This window comes from Ovis aries, chromosome 10 (assembly GCF_016772045.2).
Source record: "Ovis aries strain OAR_USU_Benz2616 breed Rambouillet chromosome 10, ARS-UI_Ramb_v3.0, whole genome shotgun sequence".
Taxonomy (NCBI): Eukaryota; Metazoa; Chordata; class Mammalia; order Artiodactyla; family Bovidae; genus Ovis; species Ovis aries.
Genome location: NC_056063.1, coordinates 18478080 through 18503968, shown reverse-complemented (window position 1 = coordinate 18503968; position 25889 = coordinate 18478080). Strand labels below are relative to the sequence as shown.

Below are 25889 nucleotides of genomic sequence, written 5' to 3'. Positions count from 1 at the left end.
TTTTCGAAAACTTTCAGCACAAATCAATGTCTAGTGCAAATGTTAAAATGTTGTTTACATATACATTTGAGCATATATCACAAAGGGCTTTTCTGTTACTATGTAAAATTGATTCACCACAATTCGACTTAGATTCTTTCCTTGAGTGAAAAATATTTAATATATAGTAAAGTAATATGGAATTTAGACAACTCTTCTTCCCTCCCCAAAATCCCGAAACATATTAACTTTTTATTACATTTTCGTTCAGATTACCTCTGGAAGTCCATTAGAAGCTACAATTCCAAGAGAATTCATAAAAGGTATAAAATTTTTGAAATAAACATTTTTCACCTGAAAAAGATAAAGTTACAACATGACCATTGAAATTTTAAAAAACTGATTTTTTAACTGCTTTTGACTGGTTTTTTGACTGCCGCTATTAATACTAGAATGAGTGAACTGACATTTTGATCAATAAGTTACATTCAACAAGGTGTGATGTTTATTTATGATTAATACAATTATTCACTTTTAATTTATGTGAGGTAGATTTCAGGTCCTAAAATGGAGGTATAGGGGCCAGTTGTTAATGAAATGAGATTTATAAGAAGAAAATCCATTGAAACCAACTTCAAAATCCCATATTTAACAAGTGGTGAAAAGATCAGAGGCTCAAAAAAATTAAGCAACCTGAGCAAAGTTACATAGCTAGGAAGCGACAGAGCCGGAATTGAAACCCAATCTACCTAGCATCAAAGCCAAGGCTCTTTAACTTCGCTACACTGCCTCTGATTTCTCCCCAGAGAGTATTTTTGGGCCATTTCATACACATATCATAAAGCTTAATGTATACTGAGTCAATTATTTTAGCACAAATTTAGGAAAAGGACCTGCTTTTATAAGAAAATAATTTCACATACATATACCTGATCCAAACTTAGGATGACAATTTACAAAGCATAAAAGAGATGCTCAGACCCTGTTGTCAGCTATGCCATGGGAAGAAAGCAGTCACTGTCTACACTTCTCTAAAGAAGTTTCTCACAAAGAAACAAAACACTGCATTTCTCTACCTTTTAAATTACAGTGTGCTAAGTAAATATTGGAGAAGGCAATGGCACCCCACTCCAGTAACTCTTGCCTGGAAGATCCCATGGATGGAGGAGCCTGGTAGGCTGCAGTCCATGGGGTCGCTAAGAGTCGGACACGACTGAGCGACTTCACTTTCACTCTTCACTTTCATGCATTGGAGAAGGAAATGGCAACCCACTCCAGTGTTCTTGCCTGGAGAATCCCAGGGACGGGGGAGCCTGGTGGGCTGCCGTCTCTGGAGTCGCACAGAGTCGGACACGACTGAAGCGACTTAGCAGTAGCAGCATAGCTAACGATTCTCTTCAAAACTGAATGAAAATGTTTTGTTTGGGACTTACGCAGTTTCATACAAACCTCCCCCGCTATATTTAACATGGATAATAGAGACCATATTTGGAAAACCTGGAATTATCTCTCTGACTATTCTATACTGACAAACTGTCATAGAATTGTAAGCAACTTACTTTTCTTTATATAACTTCCTTTACCAACTTTGGAGTCTGCATTTGTTAAGGTAGAAATAATTTAATATATGCCTATTAATCAGTTCCTATTTTCTACTTCACAAATAAGCTATAAGAATTAAGCTTCTACAATACTTAGTATTGTTTTCCAATTAATTCCCACTTAACTGGAATAATTATAATATGGGTAGTTCTATTTAACCAATTAGTATGACTGACCAATAATGATATGACCATAAATATAACTAACCAACAGTTATATAATCATAAATGCTATCCACAAATAATATTACATATTTTAATATATAAAGTATCAAATTAATTGATATAAATTACCAAAGCTATTGATCACCTACACTTTATAAGTCACTGTTACATCATAAATTATGAAAGAATTATTTAAAAGGAAAACATGATTTATTCCTAATTTTTGGCAAGCAATTATATAAGGAGTTCTGAAATCCAGAGGTTTAACCACCAGGAATTAGAAAGCTGCCTTTATTTATATTCTTTATCTTGAAGGACTAAGCAGCAGACTGGAGTTAAAAAGAAAAAATTTCAACTACATTTGTCACCTTATTAGTGAAGATAATATGTTATTCTAGAAAAGTAAAAGAGTATATTATTTTGTGTAAAGTTGATATGTCTACATGTCTGTATCTATATATTTGATGAAATTAACAAAACTCATAGTGCCAAAATTCAGACTTGATAAATCACTCTAATACTTCTTAAACTAGATTTTGATATCATACCCCCATTCTTTCCCAGAGTTGACAGAGAAATTTCAAAGATGCGACATTTCATACAGTGAATTGTGGACAATATAACAATCTATGAGAGAAAGAGCGTGGCACAGTGAAAGCAGCACTGGTAGCAGATGTTCTGAAGCACACACTTTGTTAGTATCAGCTATCAGTCTCTAGAAGCTTGTCTGCTCATTAGTAACAGGAGGCCAAGTACATTAATTCCAAGATTCCTTCCAGTTCTAACATTCCAGATTTTATTAACAAGATAAGCAATTCCTGGGTGTTCAATGTATCCTCTACCAGTCATTAACATCTGGTGTGATACTCAGAAACAGAGTAATTAATCAAGACTGAACAGAAATTTGGGCTTCCCTGGTGGCTAGCAATAAAGAATCTGCCTGCCAGTGCAGGAGACGCAGGTTTGATCCCTAAGTTGGGAAGATCCCTGAAGAGGGGAATGGCAACCCACTCCATATTCTTGCCTGGAGAATCCCATGGACAGAGGAGCCTAGTGGGCTACAGTCCACAGGGTTGCAAAGAGTTGGATACAACTTAGCGACTTAACAACAAACAGAAATTTAATCTTGGTATCACTTATCACTAAAATCAAAACAATAGGGTTTTCTTAGTAGCTTACTCTAAAACATTAGGAGTATCAATAACCACAGAAGAATGAAGGAACAAATATATTTGAAAACTACTGCCTAAATCATGTACATTTCAGTGATTCCAGAATAAGGGAGCTATTCTCTTTAAAATCAAAGTAACTGAATATGAAAATTAAACTTTTTCTAAATATTTTGCTACTACAAAAGAGTTGGCACTAATTACAAAAAAGCAAGCTCATCATGAAAGAATCATATATTGTTAGGAAGAACTTACATCTAAATCTACTGTAACTATTTTAAAGAAATCATGAAGTTAAATTACCTCATCTATATTACATTCATGTTCTTTACAGAGAACTTCAATAATTCTTGTATCATTTTCTAGTTGTTTTGCTATCCGTGCACTCCTGTTCTGACCTCGCCTTGGTGTTCGAGGTGAACCATTAATAGGTATTACAGCTGTTTCTGTAAAAATGGTAAATTAGATAAGAACAATTGCACATTCCACTGTATAAAATAATGAAGTATTCTAATTATAACTTGGAAGGTTGGAAATAATCTTGGTAACATTCTGCTACTTTTACTTATTAGGCTTCATGAAAAAGCTAACAGCTTCATCTATTTACTGAATATCTATTATAAATTATATACTGGTAATAGTTTTTGCCATCCCTATTCTCTTCTGCCCCCAGCTGGTCCAAAAAGAAACCTAAAACTCCATAGACAAATATGAAAAAGGCAAGGGAAATAGCCAACTTATAAACTACTTTTAAGTGTATTCTACTCAGTTGGTAAGGGGGGAAAAATGTTTCCTATCTTTAAAGAATCTTAAGAATGTTAAGCATTATTTATGGATTCACTTTCAAGGTAAAGTATAAAAATAAGTTTTAAAAATTTTAGCAAATGCCATATAAATTATGATGATTAAAAAACATAAGCATACAAATATAATAATGTGACACTAAATTGTGATTTCAGAAAAAAAATCCCCTGGATTAATTTGAGCATTTTCAATTCAAACTGAATGTGGATTGAGCTATTAAAGAGATTATAGATGACTAAGTATAAAAAATATTAACTGCCTCTAGGCCCAAAAAGAAACTGAGAGGACAGAGGAACATGTTAGACTATACCATAGGATGCAATCAGTAAAAATTAAACCATGGAAAAGTCAACAGAAAAGGCCACCTGATTATTTAATAAATAAATTACAAGAAAAAAAAAGAGAAAGATAGATGGAGGAGGAATATTTTAAGTCTTAAAGTCGTATCAATCAATCACAAAGTATAGATGTTATTTAGATTCTGATTTAGTCAACCTATAAACATTTTTAATTACTTTTATAAAACAATTGAAAACATGGGCACCTACTAGATATCTGGTGGAATTAAGGAATCACTATATTAACTGGTTTTTAGATACGAGAATGGTATTGTCATTATGCTTTTCAAAAAAACTTTATCTTTCAGGGATATATATTGATATTTATAAGGATGAAATGGTATGCAAAAATGTGCTTCAAAATAATATTGCCGGTAGAACTAGGCAGTAGATAGGACTATGAGTTGATCAAAAGTTATACACTGAGGGCAGATGATAAACACATGGGGGCTTATTATATGATTTAATTATGTTCACGGAAATTCTTCTTAATAAAAAGCTAATTAAAAGTTTACCATAGACGTCAGTTTGATACTTTACCCTGGTCTCTCCTTTAACATGGCACTTGGAGAATTAACTGAATATCCAAATTATCCAAAAGCACAAAAGCTGTCAACCTAAAATTACATTCTTCATCAACTTATTACAGTTATAACATAGTTTAAAAGTGAGGAAAAGGCATATAAAGGAAATTTTTAAAGATTCGGGAAGTTTTTGAATATATTGTTTTGTATTTTTTTCATTTTGCAAGTGGTTTCTGCTAAATGACCTGCCTTTTCTGTCAAATCATGTTCAACACATTTTCAAAATTCTGCTCCAGACCTCATTTTTCTATGAAGTTATTGCTCATGTAGATTAATTAGGCTTCAGCTTTTCAATCACTTCGACAATACTTTGGGACTTACATGTTTTGATCTGTCCTCTATTATTTTTAGTATTATTAATATTTTATCATTTTAGGAGCAAGGAATCAGTTAAGCCTAAGTTAAGTTTACATCTTTCTATAGTATAACAAGTGTTTTTTTAAATCCCACTCTATATGCCATCAAAAGAAGCAATTTCATTCTAAGAGGAGTATACTTATCTTTGCTTAATGCTATCTAATTATTTCAGTAATAGTTATTATTTAACTACACTTTCCATCTCATTACCCTCTGAAGTGGATCAATTACAGTTCACATGCCAGAAAACAAAAATCAGTCACATAATCATTATGGCATCCAATAAAAAAATGTAGTTAATCTGTTCCTGTAGGATGGGCCACCCTTTCCTATACAGTTTAGTTCATATCTGTTCCTTGCCTATTGATTTTCTCTTTACTGGGCATGCCTTCCCCGAACTTACCACAACCCTCAAACCCCAACTACCACTACAACACTCAACTCAAATGCTACCACTTCAAATGGCCTTCCTTGGTCTTTCTCAGCTGGGAAGACTCTCTCATGTCCTAAACTCCCATAGTATTAGCTGTATTTTGGCCCAGACCACTTTCAACCATATACTCTAAAAGCCTGCTTACTTGTCTGATCTCTTCTTCCATATCTTATGCTATTTAAGAGGAGAGGCTATGTCTGACTTCTTTTTTATTATTCCTTTGGCTCTAGAACTATGTTTTGGATCTAGGAGCAGTCAATAAACAACTTTGAATGATGAAGTAGGAGGGGTATAAATTAAAATACTCACTATATGGTTCTTTGAGCAATGCAGGAGGTGAGAGTTTGATAAAATAGTCAAGGACACACAGCATTAATTGAAATGAGATCACCAGATCATCTTCCATTTGTAATACTTGTCCTGAAAACAAAAATGGTCCACATTTTAAGGTAGAGATTGAGATATTAAGTCAGGAAAAATTGTGGACATGGGTGTATCCATATACTCATGATTCAACAATCACTACGAGCATGTTAAAAATCATTTTCTATATCCCTAGGTATGGTGCAAAAATTTGTTTATAATACACTTAGAAGTTGTTAAGAAATGCCATAGAGGTAAAGAATATCAAGAACCTCTAGTTAAAAATAGTAGAGTGAGGTCAGATCAAAAAATCTCTCTTCCAATACCTAACAAAATGAAAAGAAAAATAGGTACTGGTTAAGTTCCAATAAAAATACTCAGAGCATCCTTATCTTTCCCCTCTTTTTACTTAGAAGGAATAGGTATCACTGATGAGAGAGGGGAAAATGGAGGAAGTAAACAGCTACACCAACTCTGACAAACACAAAGACTCCAGTATAATATGCTGAATTAGGGAACAATCTGAATCCTAACACACTCCTTTTATGCAAACAGGACAAGTGCCTGTTTTACAGGTCATTCTAACAAAAACCTAAGAACAATGACTCATATCATTCCAGATGAGGTCCTGACTTTCTCCCTCATCCTTTAAAAGTAAGTATAATTTTTTAAAAAGAGACTGCTTTCATACAATAGCTCTTTGGAGAACACAACAAGTCACAGATAAAGTGCAAAGTGAGTGAAGGGAAATGCATTCACACTACATCAAAGACAACAGAACATCAGGTCAGAGAGGCCCAAATAAAGTCCTAGCAACAAGGTGGATGGAAAGAGAGTGGGAAGCACAGTAGTTATGCAAACATATTAGAGAAAAGAAAAAAGAAAATTAAAAAATAGAATCACGATATAAGAAGGGGGAAAACTAGGTAGAGAACCCCATCTTGAAGATAGAAAGAAAGAAGAAAATGTCCTGAGTCCTTGCACTGAGAACACAAAAGAACACGAATTACATAAAACAAGGAGCTAGATGAGGTAAGGAAAAACTCAAGACCAAGCAACAATTACAAACATACAAGTCAAGTTTGAAATGAAAATAGTTAGTACATAAGAAAAAGACCAAAGGTTAAAATAACATTACAGAAGACAATAAATAGGGAGGACAAAACCAATCTAAGGTAAGACAGTGGGTGTTCTCAAAATTTAACAGAATAATATCTTAAGATGTAGCATGCTAAGATTTCTCTGACATCAAGAGCAGAATCTTCAGGACATGATTCATAAACAGGCCAAACATAGAAAACAGGGCACCAAAAAGCTTTTTTGAAAAACTCAAAAATGGTAAAATCTAGACAGCTAAGGATAGATCAAAATAAAGAACTCAGAAATGGAGAAGCTATGATATAGGAGTGACAAAAAGCTAATAATTCATTTAAACACATAAATGAGATAAAATTAATGTGATAACTATAATTACAGAACAGAATATAACCTTGGATAATGCAATGATGATAAAAAATAAGCAAAGCAGAAAGGAGGAAACAGGAAGGTGACATGGAGAGGATTCTTTTTCTTCAGGGCAGGCTAATATATATCGCTTTAACTTATAACACAAAGTTATATAAAAGAGATTCCAACCTCTTAAATGTTTTCATAATGCTTGAGAAATATTTTAGAAAATATTGCTTAAGTGATAAGACATTCAGATAAATTTAAGCAATTCCTTCCTTTTCTGTTTATTTTCTTCTATAAAATGAGTACAATTAATTTTTACATTTTAAATAGCACAATACTATGATCTTATTTTTAGAAAATTATATCTCCTTGTGAATGCACTCATCCACCCATCTATTTTAATCAGCATGTCATTTCAGATGAATTTTGTGCATACACATAATTTTGATCATTATTTTAGGTGGGTTCTGGGTAATTTTTCTTTGCATTTCACTGTATTATTGAATTATCACGAGTACACATCATTTTTATAAAAACAGTAACATTACTCTTAAAAATAAAAAAGTAGGAAAGAATGAAAAAATATTAGAAAAAGAAGCGAAATGAGACATTTTCAAGGTTGCTTCCAGTACCAGAATTATGAATTTGCTAACAGTTAAAAAATGACAAGAACTGGAGGTAAGGAGGAGCAACATTGAACTGAATTAAAATTTTGAGCTTACTCAAAAGAAGGATCAATTATTACATTTGAAACATTAGCATGTAACAATGACTTTACCTTTAGCTAATAAAAATGTGATCCAAGAAACTTTTAGCACCAACATGGAATTTATTTCAGTGGATATCCTAGTAAACAGAAAAAAAAAAATTAGTTTTCCAAATATACCTTTTTCCCCATGTTTTACAATTACAGACTACAGTTGACGGCATAACAGAATACAGTCCATTTTAAATGCACAATTTACACATGAATTCAGTTTTGTCTCAATTTAGTTTGTGTTTTTTCCAAGTTATTTATATTTTCCCACGGAGTAGTATACCTTTTCTAAAGAAAATACTGAATACCTTCCATTGCAATCTAAAAATACGCCCAGGAAGTGGTAATAATATGACATACTTGGTTTCCAATTAATTCTTTTCTGCTGTTTTCTAATTAAAATCAATTTTATGTGAGCAGAAAATACACAGGTTTGGGTGACTCTAGTTTATCAGTTTAACACCATGCCCTCATAAACTTTAGGACTTCCCTGGTGGCTCAGACGGTTAAGTGTCTGTCTACAATGTGGGAGACCCAGGTTCAATCGCTGGGTCGGGAAGATCCCCTGGAGAAGGAAATGGCAATCCACTCCACTACTCTTGCCTGGAAAATCCCATGGACAGAGGAGCCTCGTAGGCTATAGTCCGTGGGGTCGCAAAGAGTCAGACACGACTGAGCGACTTCAGTTTCTTTCTTTCCTCATAAACTTTAAATCGTTCACTTGTTGGAGTTAACAAGTGGAATTAGATTAATAGAGTTAATTAATAAATATACAATTTCTCTTTGTATCAATTGTCTTCAGTATCATTATTTCTGTGGGGCAGAAAATCTCATGTATTACTCATTATGTTTTTTTCAGTTTCTTCTGAAAAAAAAAAAAAACAAAACAAAACTGTAGAGCTCTTACAATGGTATACTGCTGGAATATGTATCATATATTTAAAAAGACTATTTGGAAATTTAAATACAGACATTCATGTTTATTCTTACACAAAAATTATGCTTTAAGTCTTAGTTAATAAAATGTCTGTAATACACCCTCAATAAAGATTCTGTCAATGAATTAGCATTTTTCTCAGAGTTGGTAAAAAAAACTGCTCTGAATCAACTTCTCCCTTTAGTTTCCAACTAGTTCTCCCTTACAGTAAAAGGCAAGTATCTCATACCACTTTCTTTGTGAAAAGATAAATAATCTGCACAGGGCTTAAATCTATGACCTTAATTTACGAAGTAGTGTGAAATAAGCAATCAAATCAACCCTGAAATTATCAATGTGTTTGGGATTGTTTCATATATTAAAAAACCCAAAAAGTGAAAAATAACATGCTCTGAGGTACTTACGAACTGCTGGGTTGTGTCAAATATATAAGCTCACATGTCCTGAAAGGAAGAAATAATTATGTTAACATCATGGCTTTTTTAAAAGTTACTTTTAACATTTTTTCATAATTTAGAATTCAATTTTATAATGCTTTATTCATCCTATTTTAAGAAGGATACGTGTTTTAAGTACAGCATTACAAAACAAAGTTAAAGTAGATGTTTCCAATTTATGACATTCCATACATCCCTATAATATCTAGTTACAAAACAACTCGACTCCATGTGTGCATCTGCAACTTGGAATACATTCTGTAACTGAATCTTTTTTTTTTTTTTTTGGTGTCTGGTCTGTTTTATTTGTCACTCTCAGAACACCTCATTTTTGACTGGACTCAGACTTGGAAGTAGAAGCTCTCAGGGAGGACAGCCTCCGTCTCTTGGCGATCTGCTCCTGCCGTTTTTCTTTGGCCTCCTTCATTCTCTTGGCCAAAAGTTTAGCATACTCTGCAGCCTCTTCTTTATTTTTCTTAGTACGCTGTTTCTTCAGAGCAATACGCCGGCGTTTGTGTTGCAGAACTCGGGGAGTCACGAGACGCTGAATCTTGGGTGCTTTAGTCCTAGGTTTCTTACCGTCTTTGTTTAGGGGCTTTCGCACAACATATTGGCGGACATCATCTTCTTTAGAGAGATTGAAAAGTTTGCGGATTCTGCTAGCTTTTTTGGGACCCAGGCGACGAGGCACTGTAGTATCAGTGAGTCCGGGAATATCCTTCTCCCCTTTTTTCACGATGACCAAATTGAGAACACTCAGATTGGCATCCACAATGCAACCCCGCACAGATTTGCGCTTTCTCTCTCCAGTCCTCCTTGGTCTGTAACAGGAATGCCCTTTACTCAGAAGCAGGCGAACTCGGCCATGGGTCAAGACACCCTGCTTCATGGGGAAACCCTGCTTGTCGTTCCCGCCACTGATTCGGACCACATAACCCTTCCATTCTTCACCCAAGGCGTCAGCAGCAACTTCTGTGGCCATACGCTTCTCGTAGAAGGTACGAAGTTTTCGTTCATCGTCCACTTCAATGAGCTTCTGGCAGCCAGTGGCCGGGAAAGAGATGTTCAGCTTCATTCTGAAGCGGCCGACAGCCTCCGAGGCGCCACGAAAAAGAGTGTAACTGAATCTTGATCTGGTTACAATCTCACACCAGCTCATAAAAGCTTATTTAATAAAGTCTTGCTGAAATACCACAACTGAAAAGTACTACTTAATGGAAACCTACTTATTTAGGGCAGTGACTTCCGGAATGGTGGGTAGAGTAAGGATCTTTACAGACCTGTTCCCTAAAATAATAACTATAATTGGTAAAAAAAAAAACTATTTCTGAAAAACCATTTAAAGTCTCTGGAAATTTTTCTAAGGGCATACAACAAAAAAGGGAACATATCTTCAAGAAAATCTAACAAATCTTGATGAGAACAATGAGTCTGAGGAATTCAATGTAAAACTCATTTCTTCCTCCTCTCCAGTTCAGCATAAGGAAGCTCTATGCCTGACAGGTGAAACCAAGAAACAGGACTCCTCTCTCTCCAGCTCTCAACCTGGAGCTCTCTCTGGGGAGAGCAGGCTATCAGTGCTTCTCATCTCCCACAGGTCTATGTTGCAGAAGGTCTAGCCCAGGCAAGAGAAGCTGAGCAGCATGGGGCTCCTGTCCTTCACTTCACACCCACTCATAGGGTAAAGTTTTATGCCAGGCACACAACACATCAAAATACTGATTTGTCTTGTCTCGGCTGGCTCACAGGACAGAGGTTCCAGCCAAGAGAGGTGACCTGGGAAGACTAGGGCTACTGTCTCTCCTCAGTGCCCTGCTTTTAAAGCAGAGGTGTCGCTGCAAGAGACGAGACCACTGTCAGCTTGTTCTCCCAACCAGCGGCACAGAAGTGGCAGGCTGGGGAGAAGCAGGTCTCAAGAACACAGAGCCCTGAGCTCTCCCTAGGGGAATTAACTTCACCCAGAATGGTGTGGGGGTGTTCAAGAATAACAGCACGGTTGAAGGCAATGCAGATTTTGGTAAAAGCCAATAAAAGAGAAAACCAACAGATCTTATGAGAGCAAAAAGCTAAATCCTAGATCACTAAGAGGAGAACCAGGGAAAGAAACAGCTAGGAATAACTCTCCTGACATCAAAGACTACTCCTGCAAAGGGAGCCAAATTTAATTGGATTAAACTGTGAAGCACTTTGTGATTCAGAGCGTTGTCAAAAACAAGAAAGTAATCAGCAATAAATGACAGGTAACAATTAAGTGTGATATTAACAGGGGCAGTTAGCTTAACAACAGGGGGAAAGATGGTTAAAGAGAAAAAAACCGCTGTCAGCTCAGTGACTGTGCACCTGTCCAAGGCTACACTGAGGAGCAAATCAGAGGTTAACATACTGGGAGAGAAGACTTCACTGAAATAGTGCCTTCCATGTCATAGATATGCCTGTCCTGGACATATCATATAATAAAAGTATGTGCCTTTTGTATCCGGTATCTTTCACTTAGCTTAATGTTTTCAAGGTTCATCCACACTGTAGTATATATCAGTACTTTATTCCCTTTTATGGCTGAAGAGTATTCTACCATATGGATGTGTGTGTCAGTTGCTCAGTTGTGTCTGACTCTTTGCAACGCCAAGGACTGTAGCCTACCAGGCTCCTCCAGGCAAGAGTACTGGAGTGAATTGCCATTTCCTTCTCCAAGAGATCTTCCCAGCCCAAGGATCGAACCCAGGTCTCCTACGTTGTAGGCAGATTCTTTACCATCTGAGCCGTCACGGAAGCCCTCTAACCGTATTGATAGTTCACATTTTGTTTACCCTTTTGTCAGCTGATGGATATTTGGGGTGTTTCCGTTTTTTGGCTAATACAAATAACACAGCCATAAACACCTGTACACAAGTTATGGATGGATGATGCATGTCAAAATTTGATGTTTTGGGATATATGAGTTAAATAAAACACTAAAATTAATTTCACTTGTTTATACTTGTCATGCAGCTACTATTTAAAATATACGGCTTGCATTTTTACATTTCTATGTAACAGCACTAATATAATTAGTAATAGCTTTAAAAGCTACTGTTTATTAAGCATTTAGTATGTGCTAGGAGGTGAAGTAACGAGTAATACTGTCTTACTTAATTGTTACAATTACTCTGCAAGGAGAGCATTATTAGCTCTATCTTACAAATTGAAATTGAGGTTTAAAGATGTTAGGTATCTTTCTCTAGCTTACAAAGTCAGTAAATGATAAAACTAATATTCATATCTAGATCTGTTTAGCTTTTTAAAACTTATCCTAATCACTACATCACACTGCCATATACATACATATAGTGAACCCAGAAATAAACAGGCTTTGGCAGGCCTGTTTATTTCTCCACGTGTCCATGAGTCAGACACAACTGAGTGACTTTCACTTTTGGTATCACAGCTAATTTTCCCAACAGTTCTTCAGAAGAAGGTACACATAAGATAGGGAAAAAAAAAAGTCCTGATTCACTTCAAGACGAATAAACATTAAATTATCTCATAAACTAGTCAATAAGAATTCCAAATCCCTTTAACAAAGGCCTGAGTGATCTTTTACAGACCAAATCAGACTCAGTCACTTGCCAGCTTAAAATCAATGACTCCATCGCCTTCTGGGCAAAGTTCAAGCTCACTATCAATCTCATCCCCTCCTACCTTTTAGCCATTAGCGATATCCAAAGTACTTTATGGTACTGCTTTGGCTTTGTACACATGCTGATCACTCTGCCTAGGATGCTCAGTCCCAGTCTCCACATATTTTGCTTGGTGAGTTTCTAATTATCCTTTAACTCTACTCAGACACTGCCTTCTTCTACAGTTTTTTCACCCCATAATTCTTCTTATTACCTTAAAAATACACAGTATTGTTACCCACTACATAATTTCTGCTTCTTACAAACAACCCTCTACAATAGGACATCAAACAATTACTGCATGTAATTTTATTAAAATATATAATTTACTTATTTACTGTAAACTTCTTGATGATCACAGTTATCATATGATTTCATATTACGAGCATCTAACACATAGTGGTTACCAATAGTCATTTCATTAATGCCTGTGTAGTTTCTTAATTTATATGCACTAAAACAGCTGATAGCCTAAAGTTTCTTAAAGAATATTCCACCAAAAAGCTACTTCCTCTAAATCACCATTAATATACAAGTCATAACTTGGCAGTAAGGTCACCACTCAGTTCAGTTCAATTCAGTTGCTCAGTCATGTCCGACTCTTTGTGACCCCATGGACTGCAGCATGCCAGGCCTCCCTGTCCATCACCAACTCATGGAGTTTACTCAAATTCATGTCCATTGAGTCGGTGATGCCACCCAATCATCTCATCCTCTGTCATCCCTTTCTGCTCTCGCCTTCAATCTCTCCCAGCATCAGGGTCTTTTCAAATGAGTCAGCTCTTCACATCAGGTGGCCAAAGTACTGGAGTTTCAGCTTCAACATCAGTCCTTCCAATGAACACCCAGGACGGATCTCCTTTAGGATGGACTGGTTGGATCTCCTCGCAGTTCCAGGGACTCTCAAGAGTCTTCTCCAACACCACAGTTCAAAAGCATCAATTCTTCGGCGCTCAACTTTCATTACAGTCCAACTCTCACATCCATACATGACCACTGGAAAAACCAGGGCCTTGACTAGATGGACCTTTGATGGCAAAGTAATGTCTCTGGTTTTGAATATGCTGTCTAGGTTGGTCATAACTTTCCTTCAAAGGAGTAAGCTTCTTTTAATTTCATGGCTGCAGTCACCATGTGCAGTGATTTTGGAGCCCAAAAAAATAAAGTCTGACACTGTTTCCACTGTTTCCCCATCTATTTCCCATGAAGTGATGGGACCAGATGCCATGATCTTAGTTTTCTGAATGTTGAGCTTTAAGCCAACTTTTTCACTCTCCTCTTTCACTTTCATCAAGAGGCTCTTTAGCTCTTCTTTGCTTTCTGCCATAGGGGTGGTGTCATCTGCATATCTGAGGTTATTGAGATTTCTCCCGGCAATCTTGATTCCAGCTTGTGCTTCATCCAGCCCAGCGTTTCTTATCATGTACTCTGCATGTAAGTTAAATAAGCAGGGTGACAATATACAGCCTGACGTACTCCTTTCCCAATTTGGAACCAGTCTGTTGTTCCATGTCCAGTTCTAACTGTTGCTTCCTGACCTGCATACAGATTTCTCAAGAGGCAGATCAGGCGGTCTGGTATTCCCATCTCTTTCAGAATTTTCCAGTTTGTTGTGATCCACATAGTCAAAAGCTTTGGCATAGTCGATAAAGCAGAAATAGATGTTTTTCTGGAACTCTCTTGCTTTTTCAGTGATCCAGCAGATGTTAGCAATTTGATCTCTGGTTCCTCTGCCTTTTCTAAATCTAGCTTGAACATCTGGAAGTTCACGGTTCACGTATTGCTGAAGCCTGGCTTGGAGAATTTTGAGCGTGTGAGATGAGCACAATTGTGCGGTAGTTGGAGCATTCTTTGGCATTGCCTTTCTTTGGGATTGGAACGAAAACTGACCATTTCCAGTCCTGTGGCCACTGCTGAGCTTTCCAAATTTGCTGGCATATTGAGTGAAGCTCTTTCACAGCATCATCATCTTAGGATTTGAAATAGCTCAACTAGAATTCTATCACCTCCACTAGCTTTGTTCATAGTGATGCTTCCTAAGGCCCACTTGACTTCACATTCCAGAATGTCTGGCTCTAGGTGAGTGATCACACCATCATGATTATCTGGGTTGTGAATATCTTTTTGTACAGTTCTTCTGTGTATTCTTGCCATCTCTTCTTAATATCTTCTGCTTCTGTTAGGTCCATACCATTTCTGTCCTTTATTGAGCCCATCTTTGCATGAAATGTTCCCTTGGTATCTTTAATTTTCTTGAAGAGATCTCTAGTCTTTCCCATTATATTGTTTTCCACTGTTTCTTTGCATTCATCACTGAGGAAGGCTTTCTTATCTCTCCTTGCTATTCTTTGGAACTCTGCATTCAGATGCTTATATCTTTCCTTTTCTCCTTTGCTTTTCACTTCTCTTCTTTTCACAGCTATTTGTAAGGCCTCCTCAGACAGCCATTTTGCTTTTTTGTATTTCTTTTTCTTGGGGATGGTCTTGCTCCCTGTCTCCTATACAGTTTCATGAACCTCCGTCCATAGTGCATCAGACACTCTATCAGATCTAGTCCCTTAAATCTATTTCTCACTTCCAGTGTATAATCATAAGGGATTTGATTTAGGTCATACCTGAATGGTCCAGTGGTTTTCCCTACTTTCTTCAATTTAAGTTTGCATTTGGCAGTAAGGAGTTCATGATCTGAGTCACAGTCAGCTCCCGGTCTTGTTTTTGCTGACTGTATAGAGCTTCTCCATCTTTGGCTGCAGAGAATATCATCAATTTGATTTCAGTGTTGGCCATCTGGTGATGCATGTGTAGAGTCTTCTCTTGTGTTGTTGGAAGAGGGTGTTTGCTATGACCAGTGCATTCTCTTGGCAGGACTCTATTAGTCTTTGCCCTGCTTCATTCCATATTCCAAGGCCAAATTTGCCTGTTGCTCCAGGTGTTTCTTGACTTCCTACTTTTGCATTCCAGTCCCCTATAATGAAAAGGACATCTTTATTGGGTGTTAGTTCTAGAAGGTCTTGTAGGTCTCCATAGAACCGTTCAATTTCAGATTCTTCAGCATTACTGGTCAGGACATAGATGTGGATTACCATAATATTGAATGGTTTGCCTTGGAGACGAACAGAGATCATTGCGTCAGTTTTGAAATTGCGTGCAAGTACTGCATTTCGGACTCATTGGTTGACTACTCCATTTCTTCTAAGGGATTCTTGGCCCACAGGAGTAGATATAATGGTCATCTGAGTTAAATTCACCCATTCCAGTCAATTTTAGTTCCCTGATTCCTAAAATGTCAACGTTCACTCTTGCCATCTTGTGTTTGATCACTTCCAATTTGCACTGATTCATGGAGCTAACATTCCAGGTTCCTATGCAATATTGCTCTTTACAGCATCAGACCTTGCTTCCATCACCAGTCACATCCACAACTGGGTGTTGTTTTTGCTTTGGCTCCATCTCTTCATTCTCTCTGGAGTAAGGTCACCACTAGGAAGAATCTTAAATTTAGATGACACTTCCATTCAGAACTACAAGTCTTCTGGCAGAGAAGGCTAAAGTGGAAACGAAGTTCAGTAAAACACGTAAAACATGAATAAAACAAATAATTTTGGAAGAAACATTCAGAATGTATATGACTGGACAAATAAGAAAGTCAAGACTATTAAGGGAACAAATCTAAGGTACAATACATAATAACTTTACTAAGTATGTAATAGTTCCCAGATGGATCTAACATGAACAGTGACATGAAAAAGCAGGGTGCAATCCTAATAAAATTTTTACTTTACCTTTCTAATTTGCTGTAGAGTGCACACAACACATTATACTTCTTCAACAGTCTTGACATAGCATTATCAACTTTGGTGCTAGTATCGATTTCTTTTAGTAAATCAAAGAATTTATAGACACTGCAAAGGAAAGAATAGAAAAAAGTGAATCTACAGTTTTAGAAATTCATTTTTTCATTTTCAAAGCATAGACATTTCAATTCAAAAGGCCTGTTAGCTCTGTACCAAATCACTATTATACCCTTTGGAAGGAATTAGTTTTTGCATTTTACTAGAATTTAAAGGGAAAAAAAGAAATCAACTAGTCTTCAACCCATATCCCTGTATCTATACACCTAAGCCAAGAACACAGAAAAAATAAGGGTTATTACAGACATACAAATATTTAGTTCTATATCTAGCTATATGTTTTAAAAATCCTAAGTTCACATCCATTTATCCAACACAAAAACTACCTGTTTTGTTCCAATGTTTTCCTTTACATATTATAACTCTCCTTTGACAGTGAGAAACCTGGGATCCACCTATCTCTAACTCACTCATTTAATCAATCCCCCTGTAACGACCAAGCTACCAACTCCTCCAAGTCGGCACCGTCCTCTCCTGCTCGGACTGACTCCCCACCCTGAACTGCCCTCACCCCTCCATATAGGCATCTGACTGCTCATCCCAGACAGCTCTTACCTCACATGTGCTGTGACTCCCTACACCAGCTCTCCACACACCCGCTTGGTCTGCCCTTGCACACCAAGCAGCCCGTGTCAGGAAGCCCCCCACACCCTTGGGGGATGACCTCCTCATCCCACTTTGGCTCTAACACCCTTCTCAGGGAGCCATGGCTCTCCCTCACCACAGATGCACACACCTTCTCTCTGTACCCCACCAATGGTTCTAGGGGAAGGAAAAAGGAAATAGCTGGGCGCTCAGATGGTAAAGAATTTGCCTACAATCCAGGAGACCTGGGTTTGATTCCTGGATTGGGAAGATTCCCTGGAGAAGGGAATGGCAATCCACTCCAGTGTTCTTACCTGGGAAATCCCATGGACAGAGGAGCTTGGCAGGCTACAGTCCATGGGATTTCAAAGAGTAGAACATGACTGAGCAACTAACACTAATAATTTTTATTTCACAGGAAAGGAAAGGAACCCGAGACTTAATAAGGATAAGCAATCTATTTCAAGTCATATATCTTGTAAAACATACCTAGCCTATCTTAACCCAAATATTGATTCTCTTTCTAATCCTCTGAGGTCACTAAAACATTTGCTGATGTAAAAATTTACCTCTATATTCAGATTGTTTTCAGCTATATAAAACCTATTTTGGTTTAGTGATTTAATAAAGTTAAACTTTGAAATCTCTGAGAGGTAAACAACTTCTAATTTAATCAGTTAAATATGTACATACAAGGTCTTTGTTTCCACATTTTATTTAGAGGTGGTAAGAAAATTACTAAAATGTGAAATAATTTTATCTCATTTACACAAAACATCAATTATGTTTAACCCTAGATGGCTTTATCCAAGAAGAAACATACTACTATCTTTTTGGTAAATTATTTACTGTTAGATATTATAAATATACTGCAAAAGAAATGACTAGAAGAAATGACCAGAAGGCTTCTCTTGAGTTGTTGGAAACAATTAGTAAACTCTCATTAGGCTTATAAACTCAATACAGACATTAAGTAATTACAGGGGCAAGTATTATAATAGATACTTAACTGAACACACAGTCTCAAAACATATACAATTACAATATCTATTATATTAAAAGTCTTAAACTTTAATAAATCAATTAAATTCCTTGAAGATGGGCTCACACTACTTTTACAAAGGTTTTAACATATAATAAGCCTATTTAATAAATCTGCCTATTTTGTCCACTTTATCAACCGCTACAATTAAGAACGTTAACACAGTGAGAGATACAATGAAAATTTTCCCAGACACAGACTGCTACATTTTAAAGAAAGACATTAAGGGCCCCAGTAGAGTAGGAGAGTTCACTAGTTGACCCAAGTTCTCCATGTTTTAGTTAATTTTGGCATTTCCCACCAATTCCCTGAAGTCTATTAAAATGATAGTTCAGGAATAGTTTGTTTGTTTTTTTTTTTTAACGGCAGAGGCCTATATTAATGCAAGAAATTTTACCTGGTTTCAATATTTTTCTGTAGCTCAGTGAAAGTGAATGGCATCTCATCTAAGTCAACTGCTGCAATAAAGATACAGATTCCCCACAGTTCCTTTTTCTTTTGAACATAACCTTCCTGCAAACAAAACAAAACAAAAAGTTTCAAGTAATTTGTTCAATCATTTACACACAAAATACTAGGCAACTATTTTCTTATTGAGCATAACAAAATAAATTTGTTCCTAAGTCTTTATGAGAGTATTTAATTCTAGGCTAGTACAAACTAGTTACAAAATTAGTAACTAAATTTTATATTGTAAAGCAAAAAAAATTACCAGATAGGTCAAAAAGTTAAACTACAACTTTCTATAAGCAATCTAGAAGCCAGTCAGTTCTCTGAGGTAAACATTTTCAGTTCTCAATAACACAACATCATCCAAGCCAAGGTGAAAGATTTTACTTCATAACATAAATTGTTTTTAAAACAAGCCCAGTTTCTCACTTGATTATCCTCCTTTGGCTCTAATTCACTTGTTCTTTTACCAATCTGTTGATTCAAGTATTTTTTAACCTTATGAAATTTATCTCTCTCAGTGCTCTAACTGCCTTCCTTGTAAAATGGAAATAATAATACTTACCTCACTTTGTAAGAATTAAATGAGACTTTATATAAAGCCCTTACCACAATGCCTAGCATTTAATTTGTACTCAGTGAATGACAGCTATCATTATCATTAGAATATTTTTTCGTTATCATTAGAATACTTTTTCCCCTAAAAATGTATCTTTATTTAAATTACGTGTTTTATAGGTAAAACTGGATTATATTAAATTGAAAACAAAAGAAATAGCAAATTATCTAATGTTCTATCAAACAGTTGGAACTACTTGCTTACTCTTAATTGTAGAGTACAATGGGGCTGAAAAGTATATGATGCAATTTTATATTGTTTTGAAATCTCAATTATTTAAAAGTTTTAGGAAAAAGAATTATTCTAGATTATCAAATTTTAGGGATAATACAAAGCTTATCACTATCCAACTCTAAACTTTTCCTTAATTTTAAAAATCATATCTTTATCTTCATACAGTTTTATCTCTTCCAATTTGTTTTTTTAGTATCTTCTAAAATTTGACGTATGTAATATTTTAGATCACCGACTCAACGGACATGAGTTTGGGTAAACTCCGGGAGTTGGTGATGGACAGAGAGGCCTGGCGAGCTGTGGTTCATGGGGTCAGACACAACTGAGTGACTGAACTGAACTGAATAATTTTTAAAGAAATGATCATTACGCAACTAACACAGTTTTGTCACTTTGAGGATACAGTGATGAAAACAGAACAAACAAAAAAATTCCCTGTTTCCCCGGGAGTTACACTTCTATTTAAGTTAAAAACATGAATTTTTGTGTCAAACATTCAAGACTTTGAACACATACTCTAGTTGTATAACGGTAAGCAGCTGATTCGGAGAAGGCAATGGCAACCCACTCCAGTACTCTTGGGTGGAGAATCCCATGGACGGAGAAGCCTGGTAGGCTACAGTCCATGGGGTTGCTAGGAGTCAGACACGACGGAGCGACTTCACTTTCACTTTTCACTTTCATGCATCGGAGAAGGAAATGGCAACCCACTCCAGTGTTCTTGCCTGGAGAATCCCAGGGACGGGGGAGCCTGGTGGGCTGCCATCTCTGGGGTCGCACAGAGTCAGAAACGACTGAAGCGACTCAGCAGCAGCAGCAAGCAACTGATTAAATCTAATTAAACCTCAGTTTTTACTAAACTAGAAATGGTAATAGTATCCTATCTGGGTCACTATGAAATCTAACAGTAAGGATGCTCTTAAGTAATCGGCACAGGGCCAGGCGTTATACTCACTCAGTAATAAACAGCAGCAGCACTATTATCAGCGAATCTAGCACTCATTCCTCTACATCATATCTGTCTCAGAAACTGTCCACAACCCAATCTTCTCCACACCAAAAATATTCACCCCTGGGAATGCTGAGGACTACTGGAGTTTTGTGTGTAAGAAATCATTCGTATTGACTTCCAGTCCCTGGCAATCACTGATCTGATTTCAATTCCTTCTCTAGAATGTCATACAAATGGAATTATATAGGCTGAAGCCAGTGAAAGTCTGGCTTCTTTCACTTGGCATAATGCTTCTGAGCATCCATATTGTTGTACCTATTAGTATTTATCCCTTTTATTTGTTGAGTAGCACTCCACTGTATGAATATACCACACTTTGTTTATCTATTCCAATAGCTGGATACACTGCTATGAATAAGGCTGTTAACCTTGAGCCTTAAATATTCACCTACAGATCTTTAAGTGGATGCGTATTTTCATCTATCTCGGGTGAATGCCTCACTGGGGAAAGCTAAGTTCTATATTAAATGTAAGTTTAAGTTTGTAAGAAACTGGTAAACTGTTTTCCCAGGTGGCTGTAATACTTTGCGCCCCCGCCAGCTACAAACGAGAGTTGACGTTTCTTCACATCCTCACCAGCACTTAGTTTCTGTTTGTTTTCCAGTCATCCTAGTAGGTGTGTAGCGGCACATTTTCCCAAGGACTGATAACACTGAGTACTTCTTCAAATCTCACTTAGCATCTGGATCTCTTCTTTTGTCAATTTTCTATTCAGTTGTTTGTCTTATAAAGTTGTTAAGAGTTACTTAAACATTCTGGATTCAAATTCCTTAACAGGTATGTGTTTTGCAAAAATCTTCAACTGATATGTAGCTTTCCATTTTCTTAAATAGCATATTTCAAAGGGCATAAGTTTTTAATTTTGATGGAGCTCAATTTATTATTTTGTTTTATAGATCATGCCCTTGCTGGTACTATCCATGAAATCTTTATTTAATCCAAGGTCACAAAGATTTTCTCCTTGGTCATCTTCTGGAAGTTTATATCTATGCTTCCTTTGAATTAATTTTTATGATTGGTGCAACATAGGGACTAAAGTTCATTTTTTGCATATGGATGTCGAATTGCTCCAGCATCATTTGTTGAGAGGAACTCTTTTCTCCATTGAACTACCTTAGCACCTCTGTGTGCAAACACTGACACATATGTGTGAATTGTATTTTCTGATTCTCTGTCCTGTTCCACTGACCCAGTTGTCTTTCTTTCCACCAATACTACAATGACTTGATTACTACAGCTATGTTTTCTTCTTTTTTTAGTTCAGTTTGATTCAAGACTTTTAAATCCGTAAAACGACATTTGATTCAGTTCTCATTGTGCAGATTAAGAAATTGAAGATTAGAGCGTGAAGACTTGCCCAACGCAGCCTATCAATGCCACAGGCCTATAAAACCCAAGTTTCCTAACACTCAAATTAGTCTTCTTCCCTTTATTTAAGAATATTTCCTTACTACATTTCTACATTGATTTCCTAACATTTTCACTACTGTAATCCTTAATCTCACCACCCCACTAAAAGTTTTGTACTCTTCATTTCTATTTTGTTCAGATTAGAAAATCACAATTCCAAAGGCCTCAATATGTTTCTCCACATCAAATAATTTCTAATTACCATGTACTCCCAATGTCCCTGCATCTAGCTTCAGGTCCCTCTTCTCTTCTGACTTTGACAAATGAACATCCTCCTCCACTCTTAAATCAGTAAATGTACTCCCTCACTTCTTCCCACTTTGGATCACCTCCTTCAAGACCTAGTTTGTCTTACATAATTTATCTTACAGTTCTTTCTAAACACGTGCTTCTGTTTAGCTACAAACAAGCTTGTGCTGTGCTGTGCTAGGTCACTCAGTTGTGTCCAACTCTTTGGGATCCCATGGACTGTAGCCCGCCAGCCTCCTCTGTCCATGGGAATTCTGCAAGCAAGAATACTAGAGTGGGTTGCCATGCCCTCCTCCAGGGGATCTTCCCAACCCAGGTCGCTCCTGCATTGCAGGCAGATTCTTTACCATCTGAGCCACCAGGGAAACCCAAGAACACCGGAGTGGCTAGCCTATCCCTTCCCCAGGGATCTTTCCGACCCAGGAATTGAACCGAGGTCTCCTGCATTGCAGTCAGATTCTCTACCAGTCAAGCTACCAGGGAAGCCCCACAAACAAGCTTACATCACTTAAAAAATTTAAAAAAAAGCTATCCTTCTATCCCTGGACTTTATCAAGCTACTGTTAGAACCACATGAACCACACATACACACCTCTCACTATTCACACACACACTCACCAGATACACTCTCCCAGTACACACCTACTGCATCCACTGAACACATACTTCTACTATATAAGCGCTATTCTACTGAGGCTATTGTCTAAGTCTCGAGAGATCTCTCTCTAAACTGAATAGACTTTTCTTTGGTTTCATCTACAAAGACCTCTATACAACATCTGACACCACTGTAATGAAACTTTTCTCCTTAGCTTTTCAAACACAGTTAACATCCTCATTCTCTTTTTTATCTCTATCAACTTCTTCTGAGTTTCCTAATTCCAAAGACTTTTCCCCACCACCTTCTTTTTCCTTCTGCCGTCTGTAGCTTCATCCACTTCTACAGCAGCCCCAACTCCTCGATACAGATGTTTCACGTGACTCATCTTGCTTTCCAGCCCTCACTGCTGTCTCAAGATATAGGCCCTATTTTCCAAAGGCAATTACAACCCAAAATTTGTAACTGAATTGTTTCCTCAAAAATTTAGTTGAGAATTATGTAATGGCCTAGGAATAGCACCTTTGAAACCATTAAAACAGAGGAAAAGCAAGTTTTACTCAGCCAAAAGAATCACAAAAAAATAAATGAAAGAAGGAAAAAAATGAGGAAAGGATAAGAAAAAGCATTTTGCAAAAGAAAAAGACAGTAATTTTCAATAAACATATTTTGAATATAAGAACCTCAGAAGAGTGTTAATTGAAGGACATTTTGCTAATTTGCATCAAGAGCCTTAAGAGTTCAGTTTTATCTCTATGAATTTATCCAATGAAAATAATTACTAAGATTTAGTATAATAAATGTTCAAAGAATTACTTACAACAGCAAAAATAGTGGGAAACATTTAAATATTTTTAAATAGAACAGTTAAATAAATTATGATAGAGCTGTATCAGGAGCTACATAAGACTCTTAGAAAACATTTCAAAGATTATAAGGACATGGGGAAAAAAACAGACACATTAAAAGAAAAAAAAAACATCAGAATACAAAATTCTGTGTTTGACTCCAATTTGTTGAAAAATTTTAAAAGAAAGGATAGGCAAAAATATATCAAAATGTTAACTATTATCTCTAGGTGGTAGGATTACAAATGGTTTTCATTAATCCTAGGTATATTTTCTAAATTACCTACAATTATAAAATAGAGGGGAAAGCAAGTCAATTAAAAAGTACTAAAGTTATATAAAACAGGTGAGAGGAAAAATTATGAATATTCTTGAGAAAAATTTTTAAAATAGTAAAACTTTAATTACATATACTACAGTTTAAATGAAAATCTATAATCAACACTTAAGAGACTACTCATTTAAGCTATCATTTAGTTTAGTTTACTTAAACCACCCAACTGGTAACCCTGAGTTAGTGATATGACTTCTACTGGGTTAACCAAAAAGTTTGTTGAGTCTTTTTCCCCATGATAGTTTATGGAAAATACCGAACAAAGTTTCTGGCCAATCCAACACTTGCTCTTTTACGATGCACTAACTTATAAAAGAGCTCCCCCAAGTGGTAACATAAATCATCTTAGAAACATCTGAAAAGTAGGTTATCTTACTGAAAAGTAGGTTAACATAACTAGCATGAATTTAACCTGAAATTTTAAAAGTTAAAAACACTACTCTCTCTTATCTTTACTTTTTAATATATCAACCATGAAAATGATGGAAATAAGCCATAGTAAACACGCTCTTTATCTCAGGGTCAAAAGGATACATCCTTACACCAGATTCATGAGACTGTAATGAGTGATTAGCAATAAAGTTACAAGTTAAATGTATTACAGGAGTAGAGAGGCTAAGGCCTGCCTTTATATCTTCCCCTCCTGGATTTCCTTACCAGGGTTATATGTAAGAACAAAAGAAATAACATGCTAATATGCCAGAAAATCCTCCCTCTCGCTTGCATAATATCAGCTGACAGCAGTGAGTGCTAACGAAATTCTTGATGTGCTCTCAAGAATCAGAAGGCAAGAGTAGCACAGCCAAGAAGAATACAAATGCTAACTTCACTTGTGCTCGATCATATTTTTGATTCAACATGCAGAGGTAAACACCAACTGAATTAGCCATCCAGTTACACAATGCCTTTGTGGGGAAAGAGTTGACTCTACTCCCAGAAAAATATGTTCTTGGCAAATTCAGATTCCTCTAGTCTTCTGCCCAAGAGATGAGTACTTGGAGCTAAGAACTTCTACAGAATTCAGTGGTTAGGACTATTTAAGCACCTAACTAAACTCAAGTTCAGTTTACTAGATTGTTCAATTGTCCCTATCTCAACTAGTTTGTAAGATTTTGAAGGCATAATCACACTAAGTACACTGCTGAACCCCCAAGAACCTAGTACAATGGCCAGCACTAATTTAACATTAAATGTATATATTTTTTAAAAGCAGCATCAATAGTCATAACCCAGCATAGGATAGAATGACTTTTGACTTTTTGACTTTCTCATTTTTCCCCCTAGTAAAAAGTTTTAAGGTGAGAATATTGGTCCTACCACAATTTCTTTATCTCCTGATCACACATTGATCAGCTACTGACAATAAGCAGGATTAATTCACACAAAGAAATGAATTACAGTCTTCACTTCCTGAACCTGTAATACATAACTGACCTGGAATTTAGTTTCTAGTCAAGCTCTCTGCTTTACTGAGTCAAAGGCCCAAAAAATGATCCACCCAAGAAGATAGAGCCATAGAGCAGTGAAAACAGCCACCATATTAAGACAACTACTCATTAACTGAT

At 36.4% G+C, this 25889-nt stretch overlaps 2 protein-coding genes across 5 annotated transcripts in view; both read right to left on the bottom strand.

Annotated features, from left to right (window-relative positions):
* The window catches only part of RB1 (RB transcriptional corepressor 1), a 119716-nt gene that overhangs the window by 75097 nt on the left and 18730 nt on the right, over positions 1-25889 (bottom strand). For 3 of the 4 annotated variants that reach the window (XM_027973562.3, XM_060394331.1, XM_060394328.1), the window contains 7 exons: positions 18968-19083; positions 16815-16934; positions 9344-9382; positions 8024-8091; positions 5740-5850; positions 3218-3360; positions 256-333 (listed from right to left, as the gene is read on the bottom strand). In XM_027973562.3, the coding sequence (XP_027829363.1) occupies positions 256-333; positions 3218-3360; positions 5740-5850; positions 8024-8091; positions 9344-9382; positions 16815-16934; positions 18968-19083 (675 nt within the window). Of the gene's footprint in view, positions 1-255; positions 334-3217; positions 3361-5739; positions 5851-8023; positions 8092-9343; positions 9383-16814; positions 16935-18967; positions 19084-25889 lie in introns of those variants that run through there. The other variant, XM_060394329.1, reaches the window with a different exon arrangement.
* Positions 9648-16809, bottom strand: LOC114116599 (small ribosomal subunit protein eS6-like). The gene has a single exon (XM_042254702.2). It carries the CDS (start codon positions 10533-10535, stop codon positions 9702-9704), a length of 834 nt encoding a protein of 277 aa, XP_042110636.1. The 5' UTR covers positions 10536-16809; the 3' UTR covers positions 9648-9701.